At 37.0% G+C, this 16843-nt stretch overlaps 1 protein-coding gene across 1 annotated transcript in view; it reads right to left on the bottom strand.

The window, feature by feature from the left end:
• Positions 1-9046: 9046 nt before the first annotated feature.
• The window catches only part of Clvs2 (clavesin 2), a 71938-nt gene continuing 64141 nt past the window's right edge, over positions 9047-16843 (bottom strand). Inside the window, exons 4-5 of the mRNA XM_059273002.1 lie at positions 15550-15770; positions 9047-9396 (exon numbers count right to left, since the gene is read on the bottom strand). Coding sequence (XP_059128985.1) covers positions 9309-9396; positions 15550-15770 — 309 coding nt within the window. The 3' untranslated portion in view covers positions 9047-9308. The remainder of the gene's footprint in view (positions 9397-15549; positions 15771-16843) is intronic.

Genomic DNA, 16843 nt, shown 5'->3' with positions numbered 1-16843 from the left:
CCTACCTGAGAGGTGATGGATTCGCTCCCGGTCAGATCAGAGGACAACTTCTGGTGTCTACTCTGTTCTGTAATCGTGAATGTGTTTCCTCAATTTATATCTTAATAAATTCTGTTACCCATTTAATAGACTCATGTGGATTGATCATAATACAGGACCTTCAGTGGTCACATCTGTCATAATTTCAGAAGCACTCTCTACCAGGCAACCAACAACCACCACACCCTCCTAAGAATCAGAGAGGGTAACAGAAACCAAGGAACTCAGCATACACACACACACACACACACACACACACACACACACACACACACACAAGACCCAACAGATATCAGCACCAAGAATTACAATTATTCAAACCTCAGATGCTTGTACACCCACGTAAAAACACAATCAGTAACAGCCAAGACAATATGTTGCCACTAGATCCTAGCAACCCTACTACACTAGGCCCTGAGAGACACAATATAACTGAAGCACACAAAAAGGACTTCAAAAAAAACTATTATGAATATGCTCATAGATCTTAAAAAGATGGAAATAAATCCAATAATAAAATTAATGAAAATACAAACAGTGGAATGAAATGAGGAATGATCTTCAAGATTTGAAAGTGGAAATAGAATCGCCAAAGAAACCCCCAACATAGGGAAAATTGGAAAGGAAAAAGTCAGGAACTGCAAAAGTAAACTCAGAGGCGAGCCAAACAACATAATGCAAGGGGGAGAAGATAGAATCTCAAGCATTGCAGACAAGACAGAAGGACTGTATACCTCACTCAAAGAAAATGTTAGATCCAAAAAAATCTCAGACACAAAACATCCAGGAAATCTAGGACCCTATGAAAAGATGAAATCTGTGAATAAACAGGAGTAGAGGGAGGAGAGTAAACCCATGTCAAAGGCACAAAAAATATTTCCAACAAAATCATAAAAGAAAATTTCCCCAACCTGAAGGAGGACATACCTATCACGGTATGGGAAGCATACAATACCCCATAGACGGGACCAGAATAGAAATTCCTCCCTCCACCACCACCCCCCAAAAAAGAAAGAAATTTCCTGATACAAATAATAAAATCATGAAGCATACAGAACAAAGAGAGAATATTAAAAGCTATAAGGGGAAAAGAGCAACTAACATTTAAGTTTGAACAATTAGACTAACATCGGACGTTTCGATGGGGACTTTAAAGGCCAGAAGGGCCTGGACTCTAAGAGAGCACAGATACCAGCACTGAAAGAAATGTTCAACATCCTTATCATCATGGAAATGCAAATCTAAACTATCTTGAGATTTCATCTTCCACCAGGCAGAATGGCTAAAATCAGTACTACAAATGACAGCTCATGCCAGTGAGGATATGCTGTAAAGGGACCACTCATCCATTGCTGGTAGGAGTACAAACTTATACAGCCACTATGGAAATCAGCATGGAGATTATTCAGGAAGCTGAGAATGGATCTACCTCAAAATCCAGCTATATCACCTTTGGGCATATACCCAAAGGATGCTTTATCCTACTACAGAGACACTTGTCCAACCGCATTCATGTCTACTCTAGTCATAATAGCCAGAAATTGGAAACAGCCTAAATGTCCATCAATACTTGAATGGATAAAGAGGGTACATTTACACAAAGGAATATTACTCAGCTGTCAGAAAATAGATTTCTCAGGTAAATGGATGAAGCTATAAAAAAAACCATCCTGAGTCAGGTAACCCAGACCCAGAAAGACAATTGTATGTGTTTGCTCATATGTGATGTTAGCTGTTAAGTCTTCGATAAGCAAGCTACAATATGTATAACCACAGAAGTTAGGTATAGCATACAGGAATAGGAGGGACAGATGGATCTGCCTAGGAAGGGGAAATAGAATAGATAGTTATGGATGGTTGAGGAGGGCATGGGATTGGTAGGATCAAACAAGAGTTGGAAAAAAAGAGGGGGGTTAAAGAGAGACTATGGGGGTGACGAGTAAAACTAAAAGGCCATTTGAGGGGTCATATGGAAATCTAATACAGTTCATGCTTCTAAAATATGTCCATGTAGGAGGGTGATCTAAATGAAATTGCCAAGGAAAATAGAGGTCCAACATCTCTCACCCCCAAATGAAGCTCCTTACATGTGCAATCATATGTGTCTCTGCATCTGAATGTGTTTCTTGTTGTTTTTTTCTGTTTGTCCAATTCCAGTTTGTTTTTGTTTTATCTTATTTTATTATAATTCTTTAGATGCTTGTTTGTTTTCTAAGTAGAGACAAAAAGGGTGTGGATTCAGGTGGGAGGTGAGATAGGGAGGGTCTTGGAGGGAAGGAAATCATAACTGGAAAGGAAAGCATAATTAGAGTATATAATATGAAAAAAATGTTTTCAATTTTTAAAAAAGAAGTAAAAATGCACACACATGTGCATCTGTGCAGAGTGAATCATCTCTTAACCAATACTTTGCCATCTTCTCAATATTTGGTGGCTTTGTCTTATTTTTTGTGGTTTTGTTTTGTTTCTCGAAACAGGGTTTCTCTGTGTAGCTTTGCGTCTTTCCTGGAACTCACTCTGTAGCCCAGGCTGGCCTCGAACTCAGAGATCTACCTGCCTCTGCCTCACAAGTGCTGAGATGAAAGGTGTGCACCACCACCACCCAGTGTCTTCTTATTTTAATGTAGTTTCCATTTTGAAGAAACTATCCACTGAATGAGAAATGTGGCACTGATTCGCTAATGTAGTGACTGTATATCTTAAGCCATATGAGAGACGAAAAGGAAACATTAAGGTGATTAAGGTGATGATTGACCACATACATGCAAAATAAAAATTTGGAAGTTCCAGGAAATTAGGAGTTCAATTAACTCTTCAGTCAGGCTGAATGTTTTCATTTTACTTAATTGTAGTGGGTAGCCATTCCAGCTTTGTTCTGGAAGTTCTAACCCCCATTGAGACTTCGGCAACTGTCACGCCTACAAGGCGGGGCCAAGGGAGGTGCCTGGGGACCCGAGATCGAGATCGGGATTGGCGGACACTCTCTCGTTCCAGGACGCTGGATGGTGGAGGTGGACAAAGCAGAGCTCCAGAGAACACCGCTGGACTGTGATACACCTTCCCCAGACCCCGTGACCTACCTATCCCTTAATTTGTAAGTTACGCCATTAAATAAATCTCCTTTTAACTACATGGAGTGGCCTTAATAATTTCACCAATACTTAATGCTTACTCCTGAAATTATTTTCAATGAAGTTTACTTAAATCAGTGTGGATGGTTCTATGGTTCTAATGTCTGAACTTAAACTCCTGCCGAGTCCAGTTGCTTTCTGTGAAGATGTGAAAATCACATCGTGATTAAGATTATTTTCCACAACTTAAAAGTTAGCTTCTTTAAACTCTGTTGAAGGGCTGTGAAGTGATCAAATGCTAAGATTCATTTTAGTGAAGTGAATTATGCAATTATATATTGCCCTCTGTTTTAAACATTCAAATATTAGAAAAATTGAGACATTTCTGACCAAGAGGCAACAATAATCTCTTCAAGTAAAATTATTTCTATTTTTATGTGTTCCATTAGAAATCACCATATTTTTAGATGTAGCCCATTCAGCACCTACAAACTCAAAATCTATTGTATGTAAAACAAATACCATTAAAAGAAGTGTATATACTTACCAAAAAAGAAACCAAACTAAACCAAACCAACAGAATATTGCTTTGCAATTTTCAATTCTGTTGGAATAAATAATGGAGTGGATTAGACACAATAATGATTAATATGAGGGTACTAATAGTGCATCCATGTCACATTATGGAAAGTAATAAAAGCCTTTCTCCTTGGAGTGATTCAACCAAGAGTGAGTCAAGATTTGAAATCTCTACTTTATACTCCCTGTAACTTCTGCCTTCTGTTTGTCTCTTGTATGAATCTGAATTTGTCTCTGACTGAAGACTGTCTTGTGACTCTGTCCTGTGTGTCTGTGTGACTGTCTCTGTCCCTAAAAAAAGGCATTCCTCTAACTTTTCTGAACAGCATAGACAGCATCTAATGGAGAAGGAATGAGGGATAGTTTACCAAAATCTTCAACAGAATTTTACAAGGAATTAAGGCACTAACTCCACTGTAACCCAAGTGACCAGACAACAAACAGTACTACAAAAATCATTGTTTCTCAACCAGTATCCAAATTTATGTTCAAAATTTATGGTGGATATTCATTTAAGAAGAATGTTTTTAACTTCTGTATTTGTTACTTTCAGCAAATGATGCACATGCATTGTTCTAGTCAGGGGCATGGAAGAGTACATAACTTATGATTATAGCTATCCATTAACTTAGGTTGGAAAAGTTGATTCCATGGGAAATCCATGGCAAGTAAGGTTGATTATTACATCATTCTCTTAAAAGAAAATTTAACCAACAGGCTAAGTTCACAGTAGGATAGCAGTGTTAAATATTCAATGACTTCAAGGTATATTATTAACTTTGTGAAGTCTGGCAAAAATTTCTCTCTCCTAGAGTAAGAAATACGTTTTATCATAATGCTTTGTCACAAAGAACTCTCTCAAGAAATCAAATAGTGAATAATATGTAATGAAACACAATGTGTAATAGCAATAGTTATTACATTTAAGCCAAACAGTAATATACTTTTGAAACACTTGTATAATTTTTGTCTTAGATATTATTTGAACTTTGGAGACAAAAAAAATGTATATTTTTAGCTTTCTTTATTTTGAATTTTTAAAATTTATTTTAAGTTTATTATAAAAACTTGCAACTAAAAAACATCATGCAATGACACAAAAATCCAAAACAGAACTAGATCAGAAATAAGACAATGACTTGAACCTGTGATATGTAAATCAGTTACATAGAGATCATTGGGATTTTTCAAAATAGTTGGGGACCAGTCCATGCTAAAGATGTTCTTAAGATTTCGTTAGGCTTTCTATAGGTCTATTTTATTCACAAAAATAATGTTGACTTAATCAAGAATTCTGCAAACAGAAAGGACAGAAATATTTGCATGGAGATCTGAAACTCTGTTAAACCCTGACAAACACCTTTTAGTGTCAACACCTCCCAACCCTTGCTGTAAAGTGCAGTTATCATAATCATCACAACTATTTGGTTTCTAAATGATCTTCATTTCTACAGTAACATTTGTAATCCTTTGAACAAAGGGTTTAATTTGAGCATTTTACTACCAAAAAAATGCAGTTTTATGATTTTCCTACAGTCTAGGTGGATTCGTTCCCATAGTTCTCAAATGACAAACTTCATAGCATTGTGTGTGGCACTAACTAACCTCCATTTTTTTTATAAACTAAAATCTTGGATGCATGAAAGATCTTCTCCAGACCGTAAAGGCCATGAGCTAATAATGCCACAAAGCCAAGGCCTGCTTGTATTTCTATTTATTTATCCAATCTGAAGTTCTGAGCAATGACCAATCATTGCAGTAGCATATGAGAATCTATTTTCCTCAACTGAAAACAAGAAAAGTCCATTTTTTTCCCATGTGTGTCTTTTCCTGTGGCAGCCTCAAAGGCTTAAAGAGCACACAGCTATTTCAGGCCACCTGTGCACATAGCCGGTCTAAACTAGAATGTCTGACTGAGGCCTACTGATGTCAAGTATGAATACCATATCACCTAAAAGTTGAAACAGTGCATGCTGGGACTTGGGTCAATTTACTGTGTATTGAGAATCTTTCTGGAATGTCATCATGGCTCAGGGCAACTTTTTAAGGAATCATTAATAAATATGCACTCAATGACAGAAGCAAAAGGGTAGTATGAACCAATCCAACTAGGCAGTTTTAATAAAGCAGCAGGAGTATTAACTATCTCAGCAGATTTCCTTAATACACTATCCATAAAGGACCATGAGTCTGGAGATAAACTTGAACTTGTGCGTAGAAATAGAAACAGCCTGCCATGGCTCTAAAGGTTTCCTTGTAACATGAAGCCTAAATGCTCCCCTTTTCATGGTGTTATACAATCCATTCTGTTCCCTTAGGAATGTTATAAAAGCTGGATTTAACTATGTGACCTGCATACTCATATTAAAGAGAACATCTTACATGGCTTTTTCTTTAGCGATCTGAGAATTTTAATAGTGTAAACAAGCATTTTCTATGAAATGGCTTATGGAATGCTTCTGCCCACACAAATGCAAACTATTGCTGAAATAATGTCATGCATACCCATTTCAACAACTTGCTTGAAAAAAACTCTACTTAATATCTTCATAGTGTTTTAACATAATGCTCTGTTTTAAATAGCATGGATTGAAGTTACTGCATTGATTTTGTACAACAAACAATACTGGATGAAAATTGTCAAACCACTCCCTTGGACATCCTTCTTCAAGAGATATCTACATGCTACCCTTACAATACTGAAGAATATCTTGGTTTTTTTTTTTTTTTTTTGGAAGAGTGTGAAAATAAACTGAGCATGTCATTACTGATGCTTTGTTCTATTTTTAAAGAGGCACTTCTTCATATTCCTTAGAGTATATATTGTGATATTATCTTATATAGTAGTCAACAAAATGTGTTGCTGAGAACATGATAAGAATTCTTTATTTTTAAGCCAGTTTTGGGAGCAGCTGTTCTTGAAACAACTGAAAGAAATAAAAGACAGGTCAGACAAAGTAAAAATATAAATGGGAATTCGGCATATAGCTCAGATGTAGGGTACCTGCCTCTATGCTCAGAACTGGGTTCCTTGCCCAGCACCATTGTTTTTAAAAGTAGAGAACAATGGTCAACCAGACTATTCCAAATTGATATGGTATCTCTTAGAAGTTCACAAATGTCAAGTAATGAGACTATTTAAATGGCAAAATACAGGATTCAAAGTAAAAAGGAGAAGCCATCAGAACCATCTAGTGCAGAAGAACACGGGCATGCTTATTTACTAGATCGTGTACCAGAAACACTGCTACATGATGTAAAACGTTACAGTAGGGAAGATTTGCCTAAACGGTGCTTTAAGCTGATGCTGAAGGGAAAATTTATAAATTTGAATAAATATCCCTTGACTAAGCAGCTTTAAAATCATTGCTAGAAAATCAAAAGGCATCATTGTTTTAATTTGTTCATTCATTTTTTAAAAAAATATTGTACACCATCTAGCCAACTTTCAGTTGCTCATTTAAAGAGGAGCAGACGCTTGGCAATGCCAATGAGAATTTTCCAAATATGGGCTTAAGAGAGAGTGTGGATGATACTAGTTATTTTTATGTGACAGTAACTTTATGGTAGGAGAAGGATGCTGGCCATGCTGGATGACACCTGAAGCTAGTAGACTCTGAAACCTGTCAACAAACGATGAGTGTCAAGAGACTGATACATCGCTGTCTGTGTTTACATTATTCTTATTTGATTTCAGTGACTTCTGCCTGATTCATGTTTACAACACAAGGAAAGTCCAGGGCTGTAGAATGTATGTCAGGTAGACAAAAATACACACATCAATTATTGGTGCATCAATTATTATCTCATAAAATTGCCCTGGCATTTAATTCTCATTTCTCTTCGATCTCTGCCACAAGGATGGACAGTCCCTGGAGCATCACTGTTGTTCTACACTCAACTGAAGGTTGCTATTCTTAAAGTATCTTTAAAAAAATTCATGATCTTTGTAATTTTATAAGCATTAGGCAGCCCATGATGCTGAAGACCTGTGTGTTAATTCAACTGTGAGATTTCGGTCTGCATAATTATAACTGGGTTTTGTTTTTTTTTTTAAAGTTCTTGGCTAATGTGTATGTCAAAGCTGTTATATGCCTTTGCTTATACTAGTTTCCAAAAGTTCTTGGAGATATGTTCTTTTTGAAAGAATAATGGTAAATTCTCAATCTTAAGATTCATCATGCCAGGAGAGTGATAAAAAAAATCCTGCCTCTCTACACGGGAATTTGAAATTTAAATTGAGATGTTCAACATAGGTTATAATTATACAATTTATGAAATAAAACTTTAAATCATATACAAATCTGAGTCTAGACTTAAACTGTTATATGCTGTCATAGATGCTCTCCAACACTTTCATTATAGCTGTCAAATGTCATGTACTTTTAATCTCTTCTCAAAAGAAAATGTAAGCATAAAAGAACAACATGATAATGAACTTAAATTTAAGAAAAACTCTTTTGTTTTCCATTGTCTGGTATCTATGTTATACTGAGGTTTGTTGTTTTTTAAAAGGGAAAAAAAACACATTCATTAAGGTGCCACATATTCAAGATTTCATTTTATGGTATATTGAAATCCCCTGAATAGGTACCCTGAAGTCTGTCTCATGTTCTCATTTTCATTGACTTCACTGAAAGTCATTTTCCATGACATCTCAAAGCCTGTCATATCGAGAATTTATTAGAATGCAATAACAATATGTATGTTGTGTGTGAATATATTTTCAACAAGTACATAATGATGTGAAATTAGGCCCCTATTTGTAAGTGATAAATTTTATGTTCAAAATTGGCTGTCAAAATTATTCAGGAACTAATTCTCATTTTCTTGGTCAATGAATTTTGGATGAACATGTTCTAAAGTACATCAGACAAGGATTACAATAGGACCTTAACCAAATGGAACATTGTGAAGACAACAATTTAGACAAATATCCACTCTTTTTTCAGAATTCCACATCTTGAGTGGGGAAATAAATTGTCTTGCAAAACTCCGTGAATCAAACAACAGAGAAAAGCTCAAGTTTTTTGTTCACCAGCTTATCATCCACTCTTTTTCTTCAGAATGCAGTCAATGATGGTTCTAGGATAGTTCCTCTGAAATGAAAACCACTGAACAGGAAAACATTAATCATAGCAATTTCCTGGAATAATTGCTTGCTGTGCCCAAGTATGTTTGAATATTGACAGTGTTTCAGAGAAAGACGATGAAACAATTCACTATGATAGCAGAAATATGGCTTCATAGGAAACAGGGATACATTTAATTGAATTCGATAGTGTATGTGTCTTTATGCTTATTATTATAGTCCATATCACTGGCTCAAACTTGTGAGTCAATCTTTCCCAAATTAAATTACTACCAAAATTTACAAACTTGATGTGAAGACTATATTGTATTTACAAAGAACTTGGCACTTACAGAATAAATTATTGACTTTTTAAAATCTAGCCCGGGGCACCCATGGTTTAGGCAAATGTGAAAGCCAGATGCCTTATGCATTATGCTACATTAACATGGATAAGGTTTTCCAGCAGGTAAATGCCACAGTGCTGTCCTGTTGCTGAAAGCCAGTACCTCCCATTTCTAATCGGTGGGGTAGGGGTGGAGAAGTTCTTAGTCCAGAGAAAGTAAAGGCTGCATGTTTTCTTCTTCACTTTTATCCATGCGTTTTAGTACTGTGGGGTCCACTACTGATTGTGATCTGAAAAGAATAAAGCCAAAGACAACGAGTTAGCACCCAGAATTATCCACATGACATTCCCGTCAGTCTTTTCTCCACTGCTGCTTCTCCCATGGCTGTGAAGTCTCTTCCCCCACATCAAGGGATTTATGAGCTGTGGATATCATACATTTAGAGTTTGGCATCAGAGTGAGCAAACAATCCCCTCTGGCTTCCCGGGTTCTAAACAGAAAATAATAGGATTAATGCTGTCCTTACAGCTGAGCAAGAGTGTTCTCTTAGAGATACTGAAATTTCCTAGTGTAGGACGGATATTTTCTAATAAATTATTTTTGGATAGAAAAAGAAACTAATAGGTAGATGCTTTTGATGATGATTTCAACACCAGACAGAGGCTTAATTCCTGCTTTAAAATAATCTACAAAAACAAATCCAAAATAATTATAATTCATTTCCTTGTCATCTCTCAATTTTAATGATTACATCACCACCACCACCAACAACAACAACAAATCAGAATTTGAATGTAATTTTGTTAAGTTTCCCACTGGAAAATCCAAATAAAATAACCCATATGTTTGAACTCTTCAAGAAATGTTGAAGGACATTTAAAATAAAAATGCTTATTTGGGCAGGAAGGGTCTATAGCTAAAAAAGCACACAATTTGAAAATCCCGTGTACATACATGCTTTTGATAGAGAAGGTGGAATTATATACCAGCTCCTCAATGGAAAATGCATGAGAATGGGAAGAAGAGGAAATAATGGCACACGCTAATGTTGTGGCAGAGAGATGCCATTTTAATGGCTATGGCATTAAGAAGCAGCTGCCCTTTTAGAGCCCTCCCTGGTAATGAATTCTTCCACACTGCTGCATTCCAGCCAATTGCCTTTTGCTGTAGCAACATGCCTCTTAGCAGACTTCATTAACTCCCGAAAAAGAAGACTCTCAGCTAAATTACAATTGCGCATGCTAATAAGAAAGAACGTAATGGAACTAATTATATTTTTAAGGAGCACAAGATTCACCAACAAAAATGACTCATTTATTTAAATAAACAATCCTGTTTCAAAAAAAGAAGAAAAAGAAAATGGGAGCATTTTTTTAAAGTGGGGAGAGGGTTTGTTTCTTAGATGAATTTCACATTATCTGAATATTAAATAGGCACTAGAACTTACAAAACATACGGAGTAAATTTTTCTGTGTTTCCCTGAGTGATTTTGTGGGAAAAAGACAATTGAATAAAGAGGAAACAAGAGGAAAAGAAGACAGAGAGAAAAGGGGAGAGGCAGAGTTGAGAATCAAAGGATAAGATGTATAGTAAGATTTTAATATCTCAATTTCTAATAAATTTTCATACAAAAATAATGACATTAAGCATTCAAAGTGAAGAGCAACAAGAGAAATAGAAAATGCATTTGTTAGGAAAACAGAAAATATCATAAAACTATATCTACTATTCAGACTTTGAACTGTCTTAGTCATCTCAAATAAGTAAATGCCAAAGCTGTTTAAGCTGCACAAAGCCCAACAATAAATTATTTGTGTTTGCTGTAATATTCCGCTAAAACACACACCTAGATACACAATACATTATCTTCAGTTTGAATGAAATCTGACATTTTAAGAATATAAAATATGTTGTCTGAATTGGAATTAAATTGTTACATTATTTTCTCAGGCATTACAGTTTTCATAACTGTTGGTGGGTAAATATTGGCTCCATCTGCACAACAACTTCACAAGAGAAAAAGGAAACACTCAGAAAGATGATTAAGATTGTCTTTGGTATTTAGTTGCCCTGGTTGTATTTCATTCACTTAGTCTGAGGTTTTATTCTTACTTTCTTGTATGAAAGAGGGGGTGGTTTGTGTAAGATCATCATTGTTCCTAAGTGGTTTATTCCAGTCATGGTAAAGGAATCTGTCTATCATTAACTATGTATATCTGGAAGTTTTTATTCCATTTTTTAAAATAAGTAAGGAGCTGGGAAAATGACTCTAAAATGCCTGTCATGAAAATATGGGGACCTGAGTTTGGATCCTCAACACCCAAGTACAAGCTGAGTATTTGCCAGTATCTCTGATCCCAACTAGGGGATCCCTGCAGCTCATAGCCAGCCAGAGTAGTAAAACTGGTAAGTTACAGGGTCAATGAAAGGCCATGTTTCAAACAATAAGGTAAGAGCAGCCAAGAAAGACACCTGACATTGACCACATACATACACATACACCTACACAAGTACCCATGCCCATACATACGTGAACATACACAAACATACACACATGAAATAACAAAGGAAGTTAAATTTAATTATCCAATATTTATTTATTCAGTAATATGCAGCTATAACAGGCTGCAATAAAATATTTTAGACCTAGATTTCAGAGAAAAGTATTTCAATCCCAGTTACTTTTTTAGCGAATTTACTTGCCTTTTGATCATGGGAAGGCTATTAAAACTCTTAAAATTATACTATTCTATGTGTAAAATTGGGAAAGAACCCCTGCTTTACATTAACATAGTGAGAATAAAAATATAATAGTGCATATTTAAACCCCAAGCACATGACAAACAAAAAGGGTTAAGGAAGTAGCTCACAGAACGTGATTGTCTGCTCACTGAAATTAGAACTGGAATTCACTATCTTTCTTGTCTCTGATCTCCTTATCAATAAGATGAGACTAGAAACATCTTGTTAGTTAACTGCAAGAAACAAGAGTGTGAAATTATGCAAGTCAGTAGAATACAGATTGACACGTAGTCGTTAAGTGTTCATACCTTTCAGCTAAATGGATATCTGCAGCAAAACAGCTGCTCAGGTTATACGAATTCCTAATGGCGTGGCTGCATACACAAGACCTACATAATAATAAGCCAATCAAAGTCTCTGCATGAATGAGCTATGGGGGTGGAGTTGGCGGTGGGGGCGGGGCAACTCAGGAAGTCCCACCTTCCAGTGATATACTATTGGCAGCTGATGACTTAATAGAGGAGGGAGAGTCCATTTTTTTTTGTTTTTTTCTTTATTAAGAGTTTTTTTATTCATTATACATACCAACCACAGATCCCCCTCTCTTCCCTCCTCCTGCTCCCCCCACAACCCTTCCCCCCTCCAAACCATCCCCCATTCCCTCCTCCGAAAAGTTTAGGCCTCCCATGGTGAGTCAGCAAGCATTCAGTTATGCAGAATCCATTTTCTTTAGGAATATTGTCCCTGAGAGGTTACACATGATTCAACAAAAGTGAAATGTTAGTCTTGCTGCATGTAGTCAGACAGTATCCTAGGGCCTGTAAGTATAAGACACAAGACACTCCCAGCACTAAAGACAGGCATACTCTAGGGAACTTTGCATCTTTTCAACTGATCATATTCTTCTCTCCCCAGCAAATACACACAGCAAGACAGTCCCAATAGGATTACAAAACCTTCACATGCTATAAGCACACACCAATGAACAAGAACCTGTAAAGTTCTAATCAGCTCACATCAGAAGCAAAATACACAACTGGGGGGGGGGGGGTGGCTAGAAGCCTGATCATCAAGGACCAAAATGCCCCAACTAATTGGAGTAAAGAAACAGGATCCAAACTGACTTCAAATCAGGGCTACATAGCTTATCTAAAAAGAGATGCTACTCCATCAAAATTATGTTCTCATAACAAGGCTAAATGCAAAACATAAAATTAGGGGTCATGGGCTAATAGATGAGCAAGTCTCAGTTTAAGGTGCTCAGTGTGAGTCAGCAACATGTTTTGACTTCTTGCACAGCAACTACTGATAACCAGAAGCTAACAAGGTCTACACAAGAAATGTAGACAGCACTGGTCATAGTTGGTTCAAATGTCACCTATTAGTTTTGAATACTTACTTTAGGCAGCCATTGAAAGGCAGAAAACAACTCACTCATCCACTCAGCTAGCATGTAGTGGGCCGTCTGGGGGACAGCCTACCTCCAGGAACAAGGGATTCAGAAAACAGAACAAATACAGTCACCATGGTCTCCACAAATTTCATTCTACAGCCCCAGTCATTTCACAGTGTTGCTAAATGATACAAGGAAATTTTTTTAAAAGGACAGTGATTGGTATGAAATGAGTAGAATGAGTGGCACATACATAGAAATGGTTAAGACTGAGTGGCTGCAAAGGGGGCAGAGACTTTTTGAGGAGGTCCTTTGACAGGTACCAGCCATTTGAAGACACTTGGAAGAAGAACTCGAGCCAGAGGTGACAAGTAATGACTTTAGAGAGGGACCAGCTGGAGAAGCTGAGAAGCAGAGAAGACTGCTGCATCTGAAGGTAGGAGAGGAGGAAGATGTGATAACCCAGTGGAGAAATGCAGACAGGGCCAGATGATACAGTGGTTTGTTAAGTCATAGCATGTTGTGATTCGTGATCCAATCATCAGTCATCTGAAATTTAAATGGGAGTTGTGTGATGACTTAAATCACGTTTTTAAAAGGATGTTTGGATTTCCACGTAGATTATAAATAAGGAAAGGGGAATGAGACAACGATGGAATTTAAGAGGGCAATCAGAAAATTCTTGTGAAGGGAAAAGGTCAACAGTGTGAGTAATAGAGGTGCAGCTAGATTGAAGAGAGAAAATGAATGTATGCCTGTGATGGGACCGTGTGAATGAAACTGTCACAGGAGGAATGGCCAAGGGAAATGCCTTTGTTAACTGTTAAGAGAGGAGACTAGGGGCTATTAGAGACACCTGTCTCCTAAACTTCATACACACACACACACACACACACACACACACACACACACACACATACACGGGGCATGGGAGAAGCTCTGAGAATACAATATTTTAACAAGTTTTCTGTGAGAACTAAAGGGCCCATCTTTCAGGCCTATTTTATGATAAATGCATAGTAAATGTAAGAGTATCACAATTGTTAGTAGAATTACTTTTGTTAAGTGACAATTACCCAGAGGCAATTACTTTTCAGGATTTTTGTTTTAGGAACATTTTAGAGTTAGAAAAAAAGCCATGTAAACACATAGACATGCCCATTTAGTTACACATATGCAGACTTTGGAGGCAACTTAGTACTGAACAAAATCCTCGGCATCCTATCAGCAAACACCTCAGGAGGTTAATGAACCCTCAGGTTTACTGATAATTATTGCATACGGCTGACAAGTGAAGGGAGGTAAGAAATCTGAGGTCAGCTTACAAACAAATTTGTTAGCAAGTAAGGAAATGATAGGTAGCAGGGGAAATTTCTGGTCCTTTCCTTTTATTTCCAGAAGGTGTGCAGTTGCCTGTAGTGAGCAAACATCATCATCTCATAAAAATATGTGCCAGCTTATACATATATGAGACAGAAAGAGAGACAGAGACAGACAGAGAGATAAACAGAGACAAAGAGAAACAGAGACAGAAAGGGGGAAGGACAAGAGAGAGAGAGAGGAAGGAAGGGAGAGAGTCACTCTTTAGGATCATGCTTGACACTACCTGAATCAAAGCCTTAATCAAAGAACCATGAAGCTTTCATGATTTAAAAAAAAAATGGTGGATAAGGTTGAGCATAACTAGTGAAATGTCTGCATCTTCCTAGAGGTAGCTGGCCCTGGGAAGCATACACTTTCATTGATGGTGATTAGACTTGTGGTGTTATCTGTTAGCACTGTTAAGTTGCACTCTTCTGGGACCTGGGGAAGCCTGAGAATCAAAGCCATATTGTTTGCTACAGGATTCAGAGGCAGAGCCAATTATATAAGCATGCATCTGCAATTCCTCCACCCACTAACGGAAAGAAACAGCATAAAGCATTATGAGTCAAAACAGTCAGATGGACTCTAACTCAATAATGAACCTTACGATGATTAAACCTTGAGGGATATAGTGGTTGGCACAAAAATGGCCATCTTTAGATAAAGACTGAACAGAAATATTGAACCGGTAACATAAGCTTGAATGTAGTGTTTAAAAGTGAGTGTGTGTTGCTTGTATGTGTCTATATGACCCATATGACTTTTTTTCCTGAGTAATTAATTGGATTTTTATGTACTTAAAAAATAGTCATTGTCACAGCAAGACTTTAAAATGACATCAGAAAGGAAATAAGGCACAGAAAAGAAAATGAGGAAGTCAAACTCAGTGTGCCTTCGCCCAGGAGTTTTACCCACTCTCCAGGTGATCTACAGCATACCTACCTCTTCATGGATTTGGGGGAGAGCTCCTTCTCTACTTCCTTCACAGGCATGCTGTAGGAGTCCACGCTGTACTCGCTGTCATCATCATACTCATGGTCTAGCAGGGTTCTTGCCCACGTCCCCATGTCATATGGGGGCAACATTCCTCCAAACTCAGAAGGCAGGATCTCAGGATGAATTAGTTGGTGTAGACTGTTCAGGTTGTTACCGTGCAAAAATATCTATCAATGCAAGGCAAGAGGTGGGAAGGAAACACACAGTGAAAACTAAATACCACCCAAAGGCTGTTGGGAATGGTGAGCCTAAAAAAACAAACGTAAGAGGATTATACGTTTCTCACAATATTTAAGTCTTTATTCTATGAAGTAGGCAAGATTGTACTATTATCTAATATTTCATATAAAAATCCTGAGGGGCAAGAATATTTAGTTTCTGGAAGGTCGGATAGTTACTGGGCTAAAGACCTAGAATCACGAGTTTGATTTTCTGCTTCTCTGTCAGGACCAGAGCAGAGTATTCAAAACTCTACATCACCTTGGTGTTAGCTGTGCAAACCTGGTGATACACACAATGAATGGTGGTCAATCAACTTTTTCTCATGAGAGACTCATCAATTCCAGAGCTGCCCAAGTTATCAAGATCAAAAGATGCCTCCATATCGATTTCTCTCCATTGTCAATTCTCTAAGAATAAGAATACTGTAACTACTCTATTGGAGCTGTATAATTTGAAGTGGATGCTGTAAAGAAAAGTAGATTAGCATCCTTGTAAGTAAAGGCTGAGCGAGGCCAAAGTCCCAAAGGACACATGTTCTGTATTGTTGCCAATGTCCTCAGTCCTAGAGATTTCCATATTCATTGTCCAAATGAAAACAGAACAGTGAATTGAAAGGGCAACATCATAAGTATACTTAAATTAAATATTAAATTATTGTCTACATAGAGTTTTTTTTATAGTCTGAAGACAAATTCAAGCACAATCTCAATTATTTGCTAACTCCATCAATTGCTACCCCTTTCTACATTTTTTATTACAAATCATTTAAATTTTTCTATTTTTACATGTTTTCAGTGTTGCAAATTTTAAAACACTATTTGTTAACATGTTGATATAACAAAACTTCATTCGAAGTAATATTGTACCAGTGAATAAAAACCTATTTCCATTAGTTAATAGCCAATATGCGTCACTATTACTAAGGCTTTTAAAGGAGACATCACACACTATGGTTTCAAGCTATAGATAAAGCAAGCTGGAACTGAGCTGGATGCTTCCTACCTGTAGGTAGCTTTCA

The sequence above is a fragment of the Peromyscus eremicus genome, chromosome 8b (genome assembly GCF_949786415.1).
Source record: "Peromyscus eremicus chromosome 8b, PerEre_H2_v1, whole genome shotgun sequence".
Lineage (NCBI taxonomy): Eukaryota > Metazoa > Chordata > Mammalia > Rodentia > Cricetidae > Peromyscus > Peromyscus eremicus.
This window is presented reverse-complemented; position numbering and strand designations above follow the sequence as displayed.